This window comes from Amblyraja radiata, chromosome 12 (assembly GCF_010909765.2).
Source record: "Amblyraja radiata isolate CabotCenter1 chromosome 12, sAmbRad1.1.pri, whole genome shotgun sequence".
In the NCBI taxonomy this organism is placed as follows: domain Eukaryota; kingdom Metazoa; phylum Chordata; class Chondrichthyes; order Rajiformes; family Rajidae; genus Amblyraja; species Amblyraja radiata.
The window spans coordinates 58,105,431-58,124,562 of record NC_045967.1 but is presented as its reverse complement, the minus strand read 5'-3'; the positions used below and the strand labels follow the sequence as shown (position 1 = coordinate 58,124,562).

Here is a 19,132-nt window from a genome sequence, read left to right as displayed (position 1 = left end):
GTGCTGATTGTTATCGAGGCTGACACAATTCCACCAATACGAACAGACTGTGGTCTGTGAATGAGGAAGTCGAGGATCCAATTGCAGAGGGATGCGCAGAGACCCAGGTCTGCGAGTTTCGTAATCAGCTTGGAGGGGATGATTGTGTTAAATGCCGAGCTGTAATCGATGAATAACAGCCAGACATGAGTTTTTGTTGTCCAAGTGGTCCAGTGCGGAGTGGAGGGCCAGCGAGATCGCATCCACCGTTGATCTGTTGTGGTGGTAAGCGAACTGCAGTGGGTCCAGGTTTTTGTCGAGGTAGGAATTGATTTGCTCCATGATCAACCTCTCAAAGCTCTTCATCACCACCGTCGTTAGTGCCACTGGTCGATAGTCATTGAGGCACGTCACCTTACTCTTCTTGGGCACCGGTATAATTGATGCCCTTTTAAAGCAGGTGGGGACCTCAGACCTCAGAAGTGAGAGGTTGAAAATATCCGTAAAAACTCCAGCCAGTTGGGCCGCACAGGTTTTTAGAACACGACCGGGTACACCATCAGGTTCAGGTGCTTTTTGGGGGTTCACCCCTCTGAACGATTTCCTGACATCGGCCTCTGTGACTGAGACTGAAATACCATCACAGCGAATGGGGGATCGGGAAGGCACATCAGTATTCTCCCTATCAAAGCGTGCGTAAAACGCATTGAGCTCGTCAGGGAGTGATGTTTCACCGACATTCGAGCTGCCTCCTGGTTTCGCTTTGTAGGAGGTGATTGGTCAATACTCTGACTGATGAAGGCCAATGTGCTGAAAGCCTTCTACACCACCCTGTATCATCACTTTCAAGGAAGATGTACCTTCTCTCCTCGATCCCTGTGCTCTACAACACACTGGGGCATTTAAGAGGCCTTTAGATGTGCACAAGGGAAGTGCAGGGCATAGATGGATATGGATCATGTACAGGTTGATGAGATCAGTTTAACTAGGCATTATTTTCAGCTCAATCATCGTGGAACTGCAGATGCTGGTTTAACCCGAAGAAACCCTTCTTCGGACTGGTATGAACATTGACTTCTCTAACTTCAAGTAGTCCTTGCTTTCCCTCTCTCTCTCCATCCCCTCCACCTTCCCACTTCTCCCACCAGTCTTACTGTCTCCGACTACATGCTATCTCTGTCCCGCCCACTCCCGACATCAGTCTGTAGATGTGTCTCGACCCGAAATGTCACCCTTTCCTTCACTCCAGAGATGCTGCCTGTCCCGCTGAGTTACTCCAGCTTTTGTGTCTACCAATCCTGTCACTGCTTTCCAAATGCACTGCTATAACATCTTTAATAATCGACTCAAGCATCTTCCCCACTGCCGATGTAAGACTAACTGGTCTATAATTCCCTATTTTCTCTCTCCCTCCTTTCTTAAAAAGTGGGGTTACATTGGCTACCCTCCAGTCCACAGGAACTGATCCAGAGTCGAGAGAAGATTGGAAAATGATCACCAATGTATCCACGATTTCTAGGGCCACCTCCTTGTGTATTCTGGGATGCAGACCATCAGGTCCTGGGGATTTATCTGCCTTCAGTCCCAGCAGTTTACCTAACACCATTTCCTGACTAATGTGGATTCCCTTCAGTTCCTCCCTCCCACTAGATGACACAAAGCTGGGTGGCAGTGTGAATTGTGAGGAGGATGCTATGAGAATGCAGGGTAACTTGGACAGGTTGGGGGAGTGGGCAGATGTATGGCAGATGAAGTTTAATGCGGGTAAATGCGGGGTTATCCACTTTGGTAGCATAAACAGGAAGGCAGATTACTATCTAAATGGCGTCAAGTTGGGAAAAGGGAAAGTACAACGGGATCTGGGGGTCCTTGTACATCAGTCTGTGAAAGTAAGCATGCAGATACAGCAGGCAGTGAAGAAAGTGAATGGCATGTTGGCCTTTATAACAAGAGGATTCGAGCTTACTTGCTGCAGCTCAACAGAATATATGAATATGTAATCATAGTACACAACGAGGAAAGAGGAACAAAAAAGAAAATACAAGGTTAATTCCCGGGAGAGGGGAATAAGAGGGATCGAATATAGGAGCAAAGAGGTCCTTCTGCAGTTGTACAGAGCCCTAGTGAGACCACACCTGGAGTATTGTGTGCAGTTTTGGTCCCCTAATTTGAGGAAGGACATTCTTGCTATTGAGGGAGTGCAGCGCAGGTTTACAAGGTTAATTCCCAGGATGGCAGGACTGTCATATGCTGAGAGAATGGAGCAGCTGGGCTTGTACACTTTGGAGTTTAGAAGGATGAGAGGGCATCTCCTTGAAACATATAAGATTGTTAAGGGTTTGGACATGCTAGAGGCAGGAAACATGTTCCCGATGTTGGGGGAGTCCAGAACCAGGGGCCACAGTTTAAGAATAAGGGGTAAGCCATTTAGAACGGAGACAAGGAAACACTTTTTCTCACAGAGACTGGTGAGTGTGGAATTCTCTGCCTCAGAGGGCGGTGGAAGCAGGTTCTCTGGATGCTTTCAAGAAAGAGCTACATAGGGCTCTTAAAAATAGTAGAATCAGGGGATATGGGGAGAAGGCAGGAACGGGGTACTGATTGGGGATGATCAGCCATGATCACATTGAATGGCGGTGCTGGCTTGAAGGGCCGAATGGCATACTCCTGCACCTATTGTCTATTGTTGGGGGATCGCTGGTTGGTGCAGATCGATGGGCCAAAGGGCCTGTTTCCACGTTGTATCCCTAAAGAAAAATTCTACTCCACCATTTAATCATGGCTGATTTATCTCTCCCTCCTAACCCCATTCTCCTGCCTTCTCCCCATAACCTCTGACACCCATACTAATCAGACTGCATCAAGGGACAGCATTGCAGGCAACTACATTACATAGAACAGTACAGCACACAAACAGGCCCTTCGGCCCACAATGTCCATGCCCAACATGATGCCAAGGCGAACTCTTACCTGCCTGCACATCATCCACATCCCACCACCACCACTGGGGTGGTGCAGCGGTAGAGTTTCTGCCTCACAGCGCCAGAGACCAAGGTTCGATCCTAACTATGGGTGCTGTCTGCACAGAGTTTTTATGTTCTCCCTGTGACCCCGTGGGTTTTCTCCGGGTGCTCCAGTTTCCTCCTACACTCCAAAGCCCAAATTGGTTAATTGGCTTTGGTAAAAATTGTCCCTGATGTGTTGGATAGTGTTAGTGTATGGGGATGGCAGGTCGGCGGGAAGTCGATGGGCCGAAGGGCCTGTTTCTGTGCTGTATCTCTAAAGTCTACAGGATGTGCCAGCAAGTTGTTTTTTTGTTTAGTTCCTGGGTGCCTGGAACGTGCTGCCAGGGGCGGTGGTGGAGGCGGCAAATGCCATAGTGACGTTAGAAGGGCACATAGATATGCAGGGACTGGAGAGATATAATGGATCACAGAGGAGATTGGTTCAGCTTTGCATCATGTTTGGCACAGACATCGGGAGCCATATTCCTGCCTGTACTTTTCTACATTCAGATTCAGATTCAGATTCAATTTTAATTGTCATTGTCAGTGTACAGTACAGAGACTACTTGTTGAGTTATTGTGTTAATTTAAGAGCCTGTTAAACTGCAGCAAGAACTCTGTAGTTCCAGTCTTGTGGTTGCTATGTAAAGGCTCCTGTGTTTACCAGCCCAGTCTTTCTCGCCACACAGTGGGCGGGATAGGTAGTGCATCGGAAAAGACACTGCAGTCTAATCTGTTGAAGAAGGAACTGCAGATGCTGGAAAATCGTCTAGACCGCTGGCATTTTTGTCTTCCTGCATTCTAATCTTGTACTGAGGAAAATTGGGCTTTGATTAAATGGCAGGTGAGTTTTACACATCCCGTGCGATACCTGGGGACAGCTCAGCGGTAAAGCTGCAGCCTCACAGCGCCAGAGACCCGGGGTCGATCCTGACCTTGTGTGGAGTTTGCACATTCTCCCTGTGACCATGTGTGCGTGTGTGTGTGCGTGTGTGTGTGCGCCTGCGCGTGTGTGTGTGTGCGTGTGTGTTTCCTCCGAGTGCCCCGGTTTCCTCCCACATCCCAAAAACATGCGGCTTTGTAACTGGCGTCTGTAACTTGCCCCGAGTGTGTAGCGTGAGGATGTGAAAGTGGGATAACATGGAACTAGTGCGTACAGGTGCTTGATTGGCAGACTGGACTGGACTCGATGGGCCAAAGGGCCTGTTTCCATGCTGCATCTTTCCAATTGACAGTACAATGAAAGGCAGTAGCAGTTTGCTGGAGCATCCTTTATTCACACGTTACTTCAAACCTGGACACCATCAATAACATTTGCCAACTGCAGCAAGCCAGAAATGTTATTTCATTGGTATGTACACTGGCCTTTCCCCTTCAAGAGCCACGTGGTGCAATGATACATTTTCTCCACCACAAAAAAAAATAATTCAATTTCAAGACATTCTTTTGTACACACTGAACATAAATTCTCTCAATATAACACAACGCAGTAAAAGACTGGCCAAACATTCATTCTGCCCAGTTCCAATAAAATAAAATCGTCCGTCAACACAGGACCATGAGGCGGTGCGGTAGAGTGACGTAGAAGAGGAACGGCACGTGAAGGAGGCGTGTGACTGGGCTGTCTGTGTCTTTGCATTCTGCGAAGCAACCCGTCTCACAATAAGTTGTTCCCCCCTCCTCTCTGTGGATGCAACCACGGAACTGAAGTTACTTTCCACAGTGGTGGCATCAGTTTTAAAACAGAACACCTATTTCTAGTGAACAGCATACACTTAATAATTTCCGTTGAACGCGTTCAGCCACAAACTAAAATGAACTTCTTTACACAGCATTCATTAGTAAAGTAATTTGTTCTCAATACACTTTGCACAAGTCCACCAGAGCTATGTTTAAACCAGCTTCCAAGCCACACTATGACCTTGGGACTACATTTCTATTCTTTGAAGCTGAAGACTGAAGACCCCATTCCCAGAGCAGAACTTGCACAGACATACAAACCCTAAACACAAACACGACTGTATTGTGGACAATTAGGAACTCGGACTTCCGGCCATGTCCCGTATGTAAAGGTATTTACAAGTCTTCCTGGAGATTCCTACTCAGTAACCAGCAACTTACCACCGTGACACATCTCCTCCACCAAGCCAACTCCACGCTAACTACCGAGGGCCAGAGCAATGGGTGAGCTGCTCACTGCAATGCCTCGGTTTCTGCACTCATCTAAATAACAAGCCAAGAGTTTGAAATTGAACATAATATTCCCGAGTTTAGTTTCAATACAAAGCCAAAGAGAAGTTAGTCGTTCTTCTTCTTCTTATTCATGAAGACTTTGATGGCACCGGTAAAGTCAGCTGATAATAATACTTCAGTGATGTCCGCTTTCAATGCACCTGCACATGGGAGAAGGAGGAGGTGAGAGAATTCACAGTATTCAGCATGGAAACGGAGATGTGTGGAACAAGTAACAGCCGTTGGACCATCATCTAATCACTGCACACACACGCACAAAGGTGCTCTTTAACTTTAGACTTTAGAGATACAGTGCGGAAACAGGCCCTTCGGTGATCCCCGTGTACACGAGCATTATCCTACACACGGGGTGGGAGATTGCAACCTTCGCGTGGTCCACCCTGTTAAGACGAATGCAATCAACCTGGCACGCACAAATGGAAGATCAAACAGAACAAGTTGTCTTACAACTTTAGGCTGTGCATGCGGCCGCCATACACAAGAAGATGATCCTACACACACAAGTGACAAATTACAAATTTACCAAAGCCAATTAACCAACAAACCTGCACGTCTTTGGAGTTTGGGGGGGGGGGGGGGGGGGAGTGGGGGAACCGGAGCACCCGGAGAAAACCCACGCGGTCATAAGGGTGAGGGCACAAACACCGTAGTCAGGATGGAAGCCGGGTCTCTGCGCCGTGAGGCAGCATCTCTACCGCTGCGCCACCACCGTGCCATCATTTTAAATGTGGCCTGACCCGCTGAGTTACTTCAGCAGTTTTTCTTTGCTCTTTAAACATATGTGCAGCTTTCTTGTAGAAACAAGGTTTGTAAAAAGGAACACAAAGTGCTGGATTAACTCTGTGGGTCCCTGGGGAACATGGACAGGTGACGTTTCCGGTCGGGGTACTTCCTCAGACTAGCTCAGCTGTGTGGATGCAATACAATTGAAGTTGCATTTCCCATTTTGTCAGTGAGGTTGAGCTGCAGATAGTCCTGCTGTACAGCGACCATGATTGCCGAAACCTTCAGCCCAGTCCTGACGATCCCACTCCTATCCTGCCCGCACTGTACCTGCTGCCCACCTTCAAATTCAGCAGCCTGTTCACTCATCACTCTGTGCCAACTCTGCTCTTTACAATTCTAATCTCTCCATCGCTTCAATAGTACTTCTTGCATTAAAAGCCCCGTACAAAAAGTGTTTCAATCTGTAGTGGGACATCGACTCCTTCAGCGCACGCGGTGAACACAACACCCGGTAGAAAGCAGACGCACCGTCAATGGCTGAACGGAACAACGTCAATGGCTGAAGGGAACAAAGTCAATGGCTGAACGGAACACCATTCAGGGCAGCACGGTGGCGCAGCGGTAGAGTTGCTGCCTCACAGCGCCAGAGACTCGGGTTCCATCCTGACCAAAGGTGCCGTCTGTACAGGGTTTGGTCGTTCTCCCCGTGACGTGCGTGGGTTTCCTCCGGGTGCTCTGGTTTCCTCCCACAGGTTAGTGGGCTAATTGGCTTGGGTAAAATTATAAATTGTCCCTTGTTAGGCGCTTCCCCCTCCTGGTGAATGCTATGTACTTACCTTTCTCTGTTTCTCTCCAGAGTACAGGCCTCGTGGCTGTGAGTCTGGAATCGAGGGGTTAAAGGCTCCTGTACCCGATTGGCCAAGCTGCGTCAGGTGACGGGTGACTCATCTGAAGTATAAATACCAGAGCTTCCCAGGATTCTCTCTCTTCTTCGTCGACCCTGACTGATGAGCAGACTGCTGGTGTGGGCCGAGGAAGCCTGACCACATGGCATAGAACTTTGTGTATTTTCACCATTCCTTGTTAACAGATATTGAATTGGGACGGATAAGGGCTGACCTTACAGTTTTCGTGTATTTTGGTTTCAGGGTTGTATCTCTTTGGGCAGGTTTTGGAATCTCCGGTTCGACGGCCCATTGCGTGGCTGGCTGGAGCATTGTTAAATTGTTTGTCAGTTTATCCATATCCCTGACTGGGTTGTTTAAATCAGGTTTGAGTTTTGTGTTCCAATGAATAATTAAAACTGTTTTTGAACCTGAACCTGGTTTTTGACTTGTGTTACGCGGCTCTGAAGTACTTGCATTCGGGAGTCGTAACACCCTAGTGTGAGTATGATAGTGTAAGTGTGTGGGGACCGCTGGTCGGCTCGGACTTAGTGGGCCAAAGGGCCTGGTTCCGCACTGTATATCTAAACGAAACAAAACCATTTAAACAATCTACACACCTGCAAACGTAAACATGCGTCAGGAGCACATGCACATGCGTTCACACTAAACATCCACAAAGTGGCATTGAGAATTAATAAACTAGTGTACAAAGAGAGAGCACTATATATGTTATTAGTCAAAGCAATTCCCACTGCATAATAACTCAAGAGAGTGATTACTTACCAGAAGGTATATTATCTGTATTAATACTTAAGCCATCGCCCTCTGCTTTCTCTGCCTGTGGGCTGTCGGACAGCATCAGGCTGGGATTTGGTGCAAAGATTGCTGAAGTTACAACTGCATTATGGGCTGGACAAGAAAAACACACAGTGGAAGGTCAACGTTTACAGATACACCAGCACAGATTTGTCAAGATGTCAAGTCAAGTTAATTTGTCACATACACATACAAGATGTGCAGTGAAATGAAAGTGGCAATGCCTGTGGATTGTGCAAAAAACTACAGAACAGAATCAGTAATTACATATTGGTGAGAAAAACCCCAGCAATTTTAAAAAGACACAACACAACAGTAGTTTGGTGCAGTAAATGAGTCCCTGGTGAAATAAGAGTTTACAGTCCTAATGGCCTGTGGGAAGAAACTCCGTCTCATCCTCTCTGTTTTCACAACATGACAGCGGAGGCGTTTGCCTGACCGTAGCAGCTGGAACAGTCTGTTGCTGGGGTGGAAGGGGGTCCCCCATAATGTTGCTGTCTAACTAATGTGTACGAGCCAGGCTAGGCTGATGTCTGAGCAATTGTTACCATCAGTGATATTATAACTAGGTGGTGTTACTGGACAAACTAGGATCTCACAGGTAAAGGTGAGATGACAGCATAGGAACACAGTGAAGGCAAAACGGGAAATGCTGCAATGACTGGAACACAAACAAAACAGAAGGAAGGAAGGAACCATTTAAATCGGGTTGACTAAATCAGAAGATATAGGTGTAACGGAACTACCCAAGCAGGAGAGTAAAGCTGTTATGCAGCAAAACAACTGAAGTTGTAAAGAGGGGCAAGGATACCACACACACACACAGTGCTGGAATAATTCAGTGGGTCAGGCAGCATCTCTGGAGAACATGGATAGGTGACGTTTCACAGAGTGCTGGAGTAACTCAGCGGGTCAGGCAGCATCTGTGGAGAACATGGATAGGTGACGTTTCAGAGTGCTGGAGCAACTCAGCGGGTCAATCAGCATCTCTGGAGAACATGGATAGGTGACGTTTCAGGACAGGAGAAGATGGGTCTGAAGAAAGGTCACGCACCCGTCTCCAAAGACGCTGCCTGCTGGCCCGCTGAGTTACTCCAGCACTTAGTTTTTTTTGCTCAAGTTTCCGGCATCTGCAATTTTTTGACTGCTAACCAACACAGCAGTGGGGGAATGCGAGGAGTAATGAAAGAAAGTTTTTAAAAAAGGCCAGTAACAGGAGGTAAAAGTCCGACCACACAAATGGGCAGAAAAGGCCCTCAGAAGAGATGTGAGTGAGTACTGAATGATAGACTACAGCTCAAAGTGGTGGCAGCAGAATCACATAAAAGATGTTGTATTGCTTAAAATAATTTGAAATTGGTCAAATAATTGCAATTGAAAACTAAAAAAAAGGGAAACCTGTAATTATTTGTAATCGCAAGGCTCAGAAAGTGAAACTGATTCAGCTGTTGGCTGCAAGAGGAATTTCTAAATTATTTTATGTAAATCCTCCATTTTATTGAGAAATTAATCCGTTGTAAATATTTGAGGAAAAGGAGCATGCACTTTAACATTTGATGGAGAGCTAAACTAGTTTGTTGCATGGAATTTTTACGCGATTTTAATGAAGATACCTTTAATTCCTTCCCAGAAGTCATTCCGATCTCTGCGAACCGATGTGAACTTGCTGACATCATGGTAAGTGCTCCAAATATAAAAGTAACTATCTTCTGATCCACTCATTATATACGTGTGATCATGACTGAAAAATAAAGATCACAAAGTATGTAAAGGCTCTTTAAATTCCAAGGAACGCGGCAAAATCATTAAGGTGACGTTGTGAAAGCATGTTGTGTGAATACCATCAGGACATCTTTCAAATAATTGGTTTATACCATACACGACACTCGCACCCAAACTGATAGGGTAGGGTTAGGTTTATTATTGTCACATGCATCAAGGAACTGTGAAAAGCTTTGTTGTGCATGCTATCTAATCAAATAAGATCATTCTACACATAAATACAACCTTCAAACTCATGTACTATAGGTAGAGCAAAGGGGAAGGCACATTGCTGAATATAGTTCTCAGCATGTGTAAGAAGGAACTGCAGATGCTGGTTTAAACCGAAGATAGACACAAAGTGCTGGAGTAACTCAGCGGGTCAGGCAGCATCTCTGGAGAGAAGGAAAGGGTGACGTTTCGGGTCGAGACCCTTCTTTAGACTGGTCCCGAAACGTCACCCATTCCTTCTCTCCAGAGATGCTGCCTGTACTGCTGAGCTACACCATCATTTTGTGTCTATTTATAGTTCTCAGCATTGTAGCGCATCAGTTACAGAGACAAAGTCCAATGTCCACAATGGGGTAGAGGTGAATCAGACAGAACCCTAGCCTAAGGAAGGGGCGTTCAGAAGCCTGATAACAGAGGGGAAGAAGCTGTTCCCGAGTCAATTTCAGGAACATCACTGATGTAGAACACATTTGCATGTCTGAAGCAGGGCCTCGGCCGAAACATCATCTATTCCTTTTCACCAGAGACTCTGCCTGTCCCGCTGAGTTACTCCAGCACTTTGTGTCTATCTCCCATGTTGATTGCCACCGGACAAACTGCATCTTAAGACAAGCGTGCCGTAGGTGAGCTACAAGTACTCGAGACAGAGTTGCCAACACCATCTTGTCCACTCCAGATGACTGCTCCCAACCAGGCAATACTCTCTAATACTATCAGAGCTATCCTGATCTGACAACGTTCTTATTCTAAGGCTGTACATCAAAATAACAATGCATTCCATAAAGAACAAGCAGTCTGATGTACTATGGTAGCTGCATTCCTAAGAATCCTTGTGTTGCATTGAAAATTGCATTGAAGAATTAATTGTGCCAGTGAAGAGGTGATGGTTGGGGACTGGAGAATTTCAGACCAGCAATAACATATCGTTGATTTCCCTGCAGGATTTTCAACACAAAAGTTTTTTTAATAGCTACAAGTTTATTTTTGTTACTGATAAAAATATATTAAAGAGGGCTTGTCACTTTGTTTTATGGAATTTTATAGAACATGCAACACCTCAGCACAAAAACAGGCCCTTCGGCCCACGATGTCTCTGCTAAACTTGATGCCATGACCATCTCTTATCATTGTACAAGTATCTATAGTGGCGATTGCTTGTCAATTTCAATGGCCTCCTGTGGTGAAACTGACTGACCCGGCTCTTAGGAGGCAGATAATGGTATCCGATTATTGCGGGGTGATTACTTATATATATACCTTGACTGTTTTATTTGCAAGGCAGCTTTTTTTCCAAAGTAACATTTAACTGTTTCGCTAGTTCCCAATCACAAATGCTTGATAAAAAATGAAGCCCGAGTAACACAAATAGTGTTCCACAATTCATCAACGGCGTTATATCCAATTTGCATCCTGAAAACACACGTTATGGCAGAACTACCAGTAATAAACCGACTGCACCTAATGCCCTAAACATGGAAATAAACCTGCTAAAGTACTTTACATAGGAACAGAAAAAAAGAATATCACATTGATGAAGAGATTGAAAGTCTTTGCCAAGGAGTGTGCTGGCTCTGGAGGGGGTCCAGAGGACGTTTACAAGAATGATCCCGGGGATAGGTGGGTTAACATATGATGAGCGTTTGATGGCACTGGGCCTGTACTCACTGGAATTTAGAAAGAAGAGGGGGGACCTCTTTGAAGCTTACCGAATAGGGAAAGAACTGGATAGAGTGGATAAGGAGAGGATATTTCCACTAGTGGGAGAGTCTAGGACTAGAGGTCATAGCCTCAGAATTAAAGGACGTTCTTTTAGGAAGGAGGTGAGGAGGAATTTCTTTAGTCAGAGGGTGGTGAATCTGTGGAATTCATTGCCACAGATGGCTGGATATATTTAAGGCGGAGATAGTGTGAAAGATACATCTTCTAGATGCGCTGGGACACATCCTCAGTGATGTGACCTGGGGTCATCGGGTGTTTCGGGTCTCACAACATCAGACACCCTCGCCCAGGCGACCCAGCCGGGGTTGATCAAGCCCCGACTTGCCTCCCAGCAGCAACCGCCCAAGGGTCAGCCCTCTTAATCCAGAGCCACCTAGTGGCTTTCTCTGCGGCTTGGCTTGCAGATTGAATGGCATCTTCTTTGCCAGCCCCATAATGCTCAACTGGTTTGAGGACTTTGCAGAGTGAGCGTCGTGCAAAGCCTCTACAGCCCACCTCTATGGGCTCATAGTATGTCTTCCAGTCTCTGTCCAGGCACATCTCCACCAGTTCCTGGTACTTTGCGCGTTTCCGCTCGTTAGCTTCTTCAGATTCTTAGATAGATTCTTGATTAGTACGGGTGTCAGAGGTTATGGGAAGAAGGCAGGAGAATGGAGTTAAGAGGGAGAGATAGATCAGCCATGATTGAATGGTGGATTAGACTTGATGGGCCGAATGGCCTAATTCTGCTCCTATCACTTATGAACTAATGAGTGGTATTATGATGGAGTCTTCCAGGAAACGGTGGCGAGATTAACCTGGAACAGCATGGCAGGAAGTGGAACACAGGCAACTGAAACATTCGGTTACGGTATGAAGTGAAACAGGAACACAACGTACGTTGGTTAGTTTGGGTGGGCGGGGTAGGTGGGAGGGGAGGAGGTGTGTGGGTGGTTAAGTCGCCATGATAAATCCATTTAGTTATGTGGCCATGATGAATTCATTTAGTAACGCTGGGGGAAGTATTCAATGATTTGTGTGAGGTTAACTAGCTTATCATTTTGAATTCCACCGTTTATCCATTCACATCAGATAATACTATAAATAAATACAATTAAATCAAGCTCAGGTCCAATAGGTAGAGCAAAGGGGAAGATACAGAGTGCAGAATATACAGTGGTTTGCAAAAGTTTTCATACCCCTTGAACTTTTCCACATTTTGTCACGTTACAACCACAAACGTAAATGTGGATTTTATGTGATAGACCAACACAAAGTGGTGCATAATTGTGAAGTGGAAGGAAAATGATACATGGTTTTCAAATTTTTTTACAAATAAAAAACTGAAAAGTGTGGCGTGCAAAAGTATTCAGCCCCCCTGGGTCAATACTTTGTAGAACCACCTATTGCTGCAATTACAGCTGCAAGTCTTTTGGGGTATGTCTCTACCAGCTTTGCACATCTAGAGACTGAAATTGTTGCCCATTCTTCTTTGCAAAATAGCTCAAGCTCAGTCAGATTGGATGGAGAGCGTCTGTGAACAGCAATTTTCAAGTCTTGCCAGAGATTCTCAATTGGATTTAGGTGTGGACTTTGACTGGGCCATTCTAACACATGAATATGCTTTGATCTAAACCATTCCATTGTAGCTCTGGCTGTATGTTTAGGGTCGTTGTCCTGCTGGAAGGTGAACTTCCGCCCCAGTCTCAAGTCTTTTATGAATGAATGATATCTTTATCTTTATTTCGAACGATTAAAAAAAAAAAAAAAAGAAGAAAAGAAAAGATGAAAATGAATAAATAAAAGGAAAATTATATATATACATATATATATACATAAATACATACATACATATACATGTACACATATACATACATATACACACATACATAACATATATGTACATACATAAATTAAAAAATCAAAAGCCAATTTCAACATAATACACATTAGACTTGTTCGAAAAGGGATAGGAAGAAGCCTATGCTTGTCAAGCCCATACCCCCATTTTTGCAGACTCCAACAGGTTTTCTTCCAAGATTGCCCTGTATTTGGCTCCATCCATCTTCCCATCAACTCTGACCAGCTTCCCTGTCCCTGCTGAAGAAAAGCATCCCCACAGCATGATGCTGCCACCACGTTTCACAGTGGGGATGGTGTGTTCAGGGTGATGTGCAGTGTTAGTTTTCCGCCACACATAGCGTTTTGCATTTAGGCCAAAAACTTCAATTTTGGTCTCATCTGACCAGAGAACCTTCCTCCACATGTTTGCTGTGTCCCCCACATGGCTTGTGGCAAACTGCAAACGGGACTTCTTATGGCTTTTTTTCAACAATGGCTTTCTTCTTGCCACTCTTCCATAAAGGCCCGATTTGTGGAGTGCACTACTAATAGTTGTCCTGTGGACAGATTCTCCCACCTGAGCTGTGGATCTCTGCAGCTCCTCCAGAGTTACCATGGGCCTCTTGGCTGCTTCTCTGATCAATGCTCTCCTTGCCCGGCCTGTCAGTTTAGGTGGACGGCCATGTCTTGGTAGGTTTGCAGTTGTGCCATACTCTTTCCATTTTCGGATGATGGATTGAACAGTGCTCCGTGAGATGTTCAAAGCTTGGGATATTTTTTTATAACATAACCCTGCTTTAAACTTCTCCACAACTTTATCCCTAACCTGTCTGGTGTGTTCCTTGGGCTTCATGATGCTGTTTGTTCACTAATGTTCTCTAACAAACCTTTGAGGCCTTCACAGAACAGCTGTATTTATACTGAGATTAGATTACACACAAGTGGACTCTATTTACTAATTAGGTGACTTCTGAAGGCAATTGGTTGCACTGGATTTTATTTAGGGGTATCAGAGTAAAGGGGGCTGAATACTTTTGCACGCCACACTTTTCAGTTTTTTATTTGTAAAAAAATTTGAAAACCATGTATCATTTTCCTTCCACTTCACAATTATGCGCCACTTTGTGTTAGTCTATCACATAAAATCCCAATAAAATACATTTACGTTTGTGGTTGTAACGTGACAAAATGTGGAAAAGTTCAAGGGGTATGAAAAGCATTATTACATAAAATGCTGGAGTAACTCAGCGGGGCAGGCAGCATCTCTGGAGAGAAGGAATGGGTGACGTTGCAGCCTGTCCCGCTGAGTTACTTCAGGTTTTTGTGTCTATCTTCGGTTTAAACCAGCATCTGCAGTTCCTTCCAACATAGTTCTCAGCATTGTAACGCATTAGTTTCAGAGACAAAGTCCAATGCCCACAACATTTTATACATAGAAACATAGGAAATAGGTGCAGGAGGAGGCCATTTGCCCCATCGAGCCAGCACCGCCATTCATTGTGATCATGGCTGATCATCCACAATCAGCAACCCGTGCCTGCCTTCTCCCCATATCCCTTGATTCCGCTAGCCCCTAGAGCTCCATCTAACACTCTATTAAATTCATCCAGTGAATTGGCCTCCACTACCTTCGGTGGCAGAGAATTCCACAAATTCAAAACTCTGAGTGAAAACGTTTTTTCTCATCTCAGTTTTAAATGGCCTCCATTTTATTCTTAGACTGTGGCCCCTGGTTCTGGACTCCCCCAACACTGGGAACATTTTTCCATATTTACATATTAATACTGAATTCAGAAAAAGTATTGAATATGCACAAGGGTTTCGAAGCAGCCGGAACTTCTTGAAAGTCCTGGCCATTCCGCACACAACCCGGCTCCAATGCCAACTATCCCGTTTTAAAACAAGCTGGTGATTGTTTTATCATTGTGAACCACTATGCTGGCGATGAGACAAAAATGTAAATGCTCACATATGTTGCGTGCATTTGTCCAGAGGCAGCAACGTTTTCCCCCAACAGACCCCTCGTGTCTGAATTAAGTTTTCGAACTTAACAAGACTCGCGAACCTCAAATCATTAACTGTCCTCCAGAGGATAGTCCTGCACAAAATGCTGGAGTAACTCAGTGGGTCAGGCAGCGTCTCTAGAGAAAAGGAGTAGGTGGCGTTTCGGATTGGAACCCTTTTTCACACATAAACCAGCATCTGCATGTCCTTCCTACACAATTGTCTTAAGGGCATGTCCCACTTGGCCGTCATTTGCGCGCAATTTATGCGACCTCCAGAAATGTGGTTGTCGCGTTGTGATGCTCGGGAAGCGTGGGACGGGCGCATGGAGAGGCGTGGAGGAGTGAGGAGTTGCACGTGGTATTGCGCGGCGTTCCAGGATTTCGTGCTGCACGAAATCCTCCCGCACCACCTACGTGAAGTATCGCACGCTGACACATTTTGTAGGCACGCTGGCGTCCCGACGTCTCATGTGTATCGCATGGTGTCACATGTTTAGGTCACCGTGCGTAACCACGCATCTCCGCGCGCTGCAGGGTATTCTAATGATGTCACGCGCACCAGACGGCATGATGACGCCTGATTTGCGCGCGACGTCGGGCGTAACGACGCGTCGACCTATTTTGCATATGACGCGTAAATGAGGCGCAAATGACGGCCAAGTGGGACAGGCCCCTAAAGAGTGCTCATTGTAATTGGATCCCAAATTGCAGCGCTAAAAAACTTGGAATAAACAGACGGATTTTTTACCACTAAAAATCATCGTTAGATTCACCCTTGCTTTCCTAAACTGGAGAGAGTTGTACGTGCTAGAATTGGAAAAGTTTTGCCATCGTGGTATATCTGTGGAGTGCAAACCATGGAGAAACCCACTTCCTTACCTGAAACTTGCTTTGATTTGGCTGCTGCTGTTCATGTACCCTTTATATTTCATTGAAATGGATAAATCTCGAAGATCGTACAGGCGAATTCTTGAATCATTGGAGGTCACAAGGATCTAAATGGAAGAGATCGAGTTACTAAGAGTGCACAAAAGAAACAAGAACTAACATCGTAGGTGGACAAAAATGCTGGAGAAACTCAGCTGGAGAGGCAGCAACTATGGGGCAAAGGAATAGGTGACATTTCAGGTCGAGACCCGGAAGCATCTATGGAGCGAAGGAATAGGTGACGTTTCGGGTCGAGACCCTTCTGGGTCTCGACCCGAAACGTCACCTATTCCTTCGCTCCACAGATGCTGCCTCACCCGCTGAGTTTCTCCAGCATTTTTGTCTACTTTCGATTTTTCCAGCATCTGCAGTTTTTTCTTAAACAGAACTAACATGGTGCTCGTCTCGCTAATAAAGTGTTACGCACCTTATTTTCACCAGGCAAGGGCTCGATGCCAGTGATTTTCCTGCCAACTCGGTTTCTGCCTCTCGTTGAGCGGACATGTATCTGTGTGTGGTATTTCAAGTGCTGAGGAAGGAAGGGTTCGAAAAGTCAGGATTACATTGCCTGTAGCATTTAAATCATTGAGCAGAGACAGAAATCACCTGCAAATAGAAAGAAGCATTTTCTCAAAACTGTGAGGCTGACAGTATAAAACCATGAGAGGAATAGATCGGGTAGTTGCACAGAGTCTCTTGCCCAGAGTAGGGGAATTGAGGACCAGAGGACATAGGTCTAAGGTGAAGGAAAAAACATTTAATAGGAATCTGAGGGGTAACCTTTTCACACAATGTATGGAACAAGCTGCCAGAGGAGGTAGTTGAGGCTGGGACTATCCCAACATTTAAGAAACAGTTAGACAGGTACATGGATAGGACAAGTTTGGAGGGATAACCTGAAGGTAAGACGGGAAAAGTTTAAAGGAGATGTGCGGGGCAAGTGTGAGAGTGATGATGGTGGTGGGTGCACGGGAATCAAGAACTCGAGGACAGATTTAAGGTGATAGGGCAAGAATTTTACAGGAACCTAAGGGGCAGCTTTTTCACACAACTGGCAGGTATAGGGAACGAGCTGCCAGAGGAGGTAGTTGAGGCAGGTACTATAACATTTAAATGACATTTAGACAGGTACATGGATGGAATGGTTTGGAGGGATATGGGGCAAACAATGGCAGGTTGGACAAGCTTAGATGGAGCACCTTGGGCACAGTTTCTGTTTCCAGCCAAACAGAATGGAACCTGAATGGCAGGTGTTTGAAGTATATCTGAAGGGTTCCGACCCGAAACGTCACCTATCCATGTTCCCCACAGATGCTGCCTGACCCGCTGAGTTACTCCAGCACTCTGTGAAACGTCACCTATCCATGTTCTCCACAGATGCTGCCTGACCCGCTGAGTTACTCCAGCACTCTGTGAAACGTCACCTATCCATGTTCTCCACAGATGCTGCCTGACCTGCTGAGTTACTCCAGCATTGGGCATGCCTTTTCTTACGGTATATCTGAACATGCTCAGATTCTGGGGCCAAGAGTAGTGAAGGCAATGGGTTTTCTGCAGGAGAGCCACCCAGGCAGAGTGGGGAGTGGTGGGTGTGGAAAGGGATGGCTGTGGTGCCCAAGTCAATGGATATATTTAAGATGGAGATTGACGGATTCTTGATTCGTAAGGGTGTCAAGGGCTATGGGGGAAAGGCAGGAGAATGGGGTTGAAAGGGATAGATTAGTCATGAGTGAATGATGGAATAGACTTGATGGGCCAAATGGCCTAATGCTGCCTCTACAAGTTATGAACTTCTGAGTGAACCAAGGGTTGCCCACCAGGCAGCGTCGTGTAGATGACAATACTCGGGGAATAACTGGCACTGAAATGTAAAATGGACAATGAACGGAGGGAGAATCACCTCGGTGTCGTAGAAGATGCATCGGCCGTCGTACGTGCCGATCACGGCGTATTTGCCGTTCTGGCAGAAGTTTGCTGCAGTGATCAGCTTTGTCTGTCCGTCGATCTCGTTCCACAGAGCCACCTTCTTGTCAGGGATGTTCCACAGACGCAGTTTCCCATCCAGAGATCCACTGAGGAAGTACCTGTCATCCTGCAGGGAAGCACAGTGACAGCGGCATGTAGCACCGCACGCACACCACCAGCAACTTTACCTGTCGACAGCCTGACCGCGGGCCGCACAGCCCACTGTATTGGTGGTAGACCCCCTGCCCAAAGAAAAACCTCCCTCACCCCCCCTCCCACCCGGGTAGACCCCCTGCCCAAAGAAAAACCTCCCTCACCCTCACCCCCCCCCCCCCCCCCCCGGGTAGACCCCATGCCCAAAGAAATACCCCCCTCACCCCCCCCCCCCCCCCCCCACCCCCGGGATAGACCCCCTGCCCAGAGAAAAACCTCCCTCACCCCCCCTGTGGCAGACACCTCACCTCCCTTCCACCCGGGGTAGACCACCTCTCCCGAGGCAGACCTCCCCCGTCCACTCCGGTGCAGCCCCCCCCCCCCCCCTCCCACTGGGGAAACCTCCCTCCAACCACTCCCCTGGGGCAGCCCCCCCCCCCACTGGGGCAGACTCCACCCTTCCCCTGGGGCAACCTTCCATCAAAGCGGAGATTGACATTCTTCATTAGTATGGGTGTTGGAGGTTATGGGGAGAAGGCAGGAGAGGGAAAGATAGATCAGCCGTGATTGAATGGTGGAATAGACGTGATGGGTCAAATGGCCTCCTTCCACTCCTATGAGTTATGAATGTGTGAGTACTTGATGGGCCGAATGGCCCACTGATGGAGGTACAAAGACCTGGAGAGAGCAGTGATAAAGGAGGATGGCCGCGTTCTGTGACGGGCAGGGCAGTCAACTTCAGGTCAGTGTGCCTGGTCACTGCTCTGTCTTTGGTCACCGCCGTTTGAATGGTGCTGCCGGGACGTCCTGAATGTAGAACCTGTGGTGTGTTTTGTTAAACCAGCGATTGGTCTTACGTTTGGAAGGAAAAGTCAAGCTCACA

The 19,132-nt window shown here is 46.4% G+C and overlaps 1 protein-coding gene across 1 annotated transcript in view; it reads right to left on the bottom strand.

Moving 5' to 3' along the window:
- Positions 1 to 4,237: 4,237 nt before the first annotated feature.
- wdr44 (WD repeat domain 44) overlaps positions 4,238 to 19,132 on the bottom strand; it is a 65,734-nt gene continuing 50,839 nt past the window's right edge. Inside the window, exons 15-20 of the mRNA XM_033030860.1 lie at positions 18,032 to 18,223; positions 16,559 to 16,660; positions 16,084 to 16,199; positions 9,280 to 9,407; positions 7,634 to 7,759; positions 4,238 to 5,377 (exon numbers count right to left, since the gene is read on the bottom strand). Of these exons, the coding sequence (XP_032886751.1) occupies positions 5,283 to 5,377; positions 7,634 to 7,759; positions 9,280 to 9,407; positions 16,084 to 16,199; positions 16,559 to 16,660; positions 18,032 to 18,223 (759 nt within the window). The 3' untranslated portion in view covers positions 4,238 to 5,282. The remainder of the gene's footprint in view (positions 5,378 to 7,633; positions 7,760 to 9,279; positions 9,408 to 16,083; positions 16,200 to 16,558; positions 16,661 to 18,031; positions 18,224 to 19,132) is intronic.